Here is a 1,358-nt window from a genome sequence, read left to right on the forward strand (position 1 = left end):
CACAAAGAATGAGGGTCGATGTGTCGCTCTTGTGGCATACCTGACCTCATTCACATAAAGAATGAGAGTCATCTTGGCATGGACGGGACAAGAGGCGACGATCCACGGGGGCCCCTCGGGCCGGCGCCGTGCTGCCTGGACGGGAATCCTCCTCAGGAGTATCCAGGGATGAGCAGAAACAGGGTCATCCTGTTCATCAGGATGAGTATTTCCAGATAAGAAGCTTTACAGCATCTGAGCAAGAGAGGAGCCGAGTCCCAGATCAAGGCTCGGGGAGGTTGATCTCAGGAACCCAGTCGTTCAGACGGCGGCTCTCCTCACAGAACAGGTGCAGCTTCTCTAGAGCAGGGTCCTGCCAAGACCCATCAGCTGGGTTCTGTTCAAGGAGAAAGAGGAGAGAGGCTTTAGTCACATGATTCTTTTCAAAAGCATCACACTGCTGAGATGATTTAGAATAACGTAAACACATTAGCTGAGCGCCACATACCGTGATGAGGACGCAGTGGGCATCTTCAAGCTGCTCCGCCTTGTCGCCAACAATCTCAGCCAGACGCTGCATGTCGCTCACTCTGACGATGCTGATGTCGTTGTCGAAGCAGAAGGACTGGATGAGGGTGAAGTGGATCTGCAGAGCGATGTCACACTCAAACTCCTCATCCATGGCCAGGACGCAGAAAGACACACTGTCCGGGTCACTGTGGAGACAAAGAAAAGGAAAAAAGCTCATAAGATTTCATCCAAAAAGTATCCGAACTACATCATACGACTGATGAAAATGTAGTAAGCATTTACTCTTCAGCTGAGAGTCTCATACTTACAGATTCATGATTTTGGCGCACTCGTAGACACCGACGGTGAGGGAGTCGTTGTCTTTAGCGGACACCAAGACCTCCTCCAGGGCTTTGCCGGTGCACTGAGCACGCTCGGGTTTCTGGATCAGAACCTCCTCAAGAGTCATGTTGAAGATGATGAAAATATTCCGCAAAGGAAGAGCTTTAGAGAGTTTAGTCGAAATCCGAAAAGAAGCGGAGTGCCCTCAAACCTGCAGCCTCCCCTTTTTATACTATCCAGCTCGTGCGGCGCAGTGAAAGCGCTGCGCTCTGATTGGCTAAAGGAATGGTGTATTGGTATGATAATGCTATTGTCACTCTCCGGCTCGTGGCAGATTGATGGGGGTCATCGAGCCACGCACGCTCCCCCTCTGAGCGCAGCAGTCTGGACTGAAACTAAAAATAGCTTCATTAAAACAAGAAGTTTGATCACTCTGCAGAACTTCTGTGCAAATTAGAGAGAACACGGTAGCCCCAGCATGCAGCAGATATTGCATGCTGCACATCAACTGCACTTTACATGCATGC

General features: G+C 50.3%; 1 protein-coding gene across 1 annotated transcript; it reads right to left on the bottom strand.

Annotated features, from left to right (window-relative positions):
• Positions 1-53: 53 nt before the first annotated feature.
• LOC123981904 (growth arrest and DNA damage-inducible protein GADD45 gamma-like) lies at positions 54-994 on the bottom strand. The gene is made up of 3 exons (XM_046067143.1): positions 819-994; positions 488-695; positions 54-376 (listed from the first exon to the last, which is right to left on the bottom strand). Exons 1-3 carry the CDS (start codon positions 956-958, stop codon positions 263-265), a joined length of 462 nt encoding a protein of 153 aa, XP_045923099.1. The 5' UTR covers positions 959-994; the 3' UTR covers positions 54-262.
• Between the last annotated feature and the right edge of the window lie 364 nt (positions 995-1,358).

The sequence above is a fragment of the Micropterus dolomieu genome, linkage group LG13 (assembly GCF_021292245.1).
Source record: "Micropterus dolomieu isolate WLL.071019.BEF.003 ecotype Adirondacks linkage group LG13, ASM2129224v1, whole genome shotgun sequence".
Classification (NCBI taxonomy): Eukaryota; Metazoa; Chordata; class Actinopteri; order Centrarchiformes; family Centrarchidae; genus Micropterus; species Micropterus dolomieu.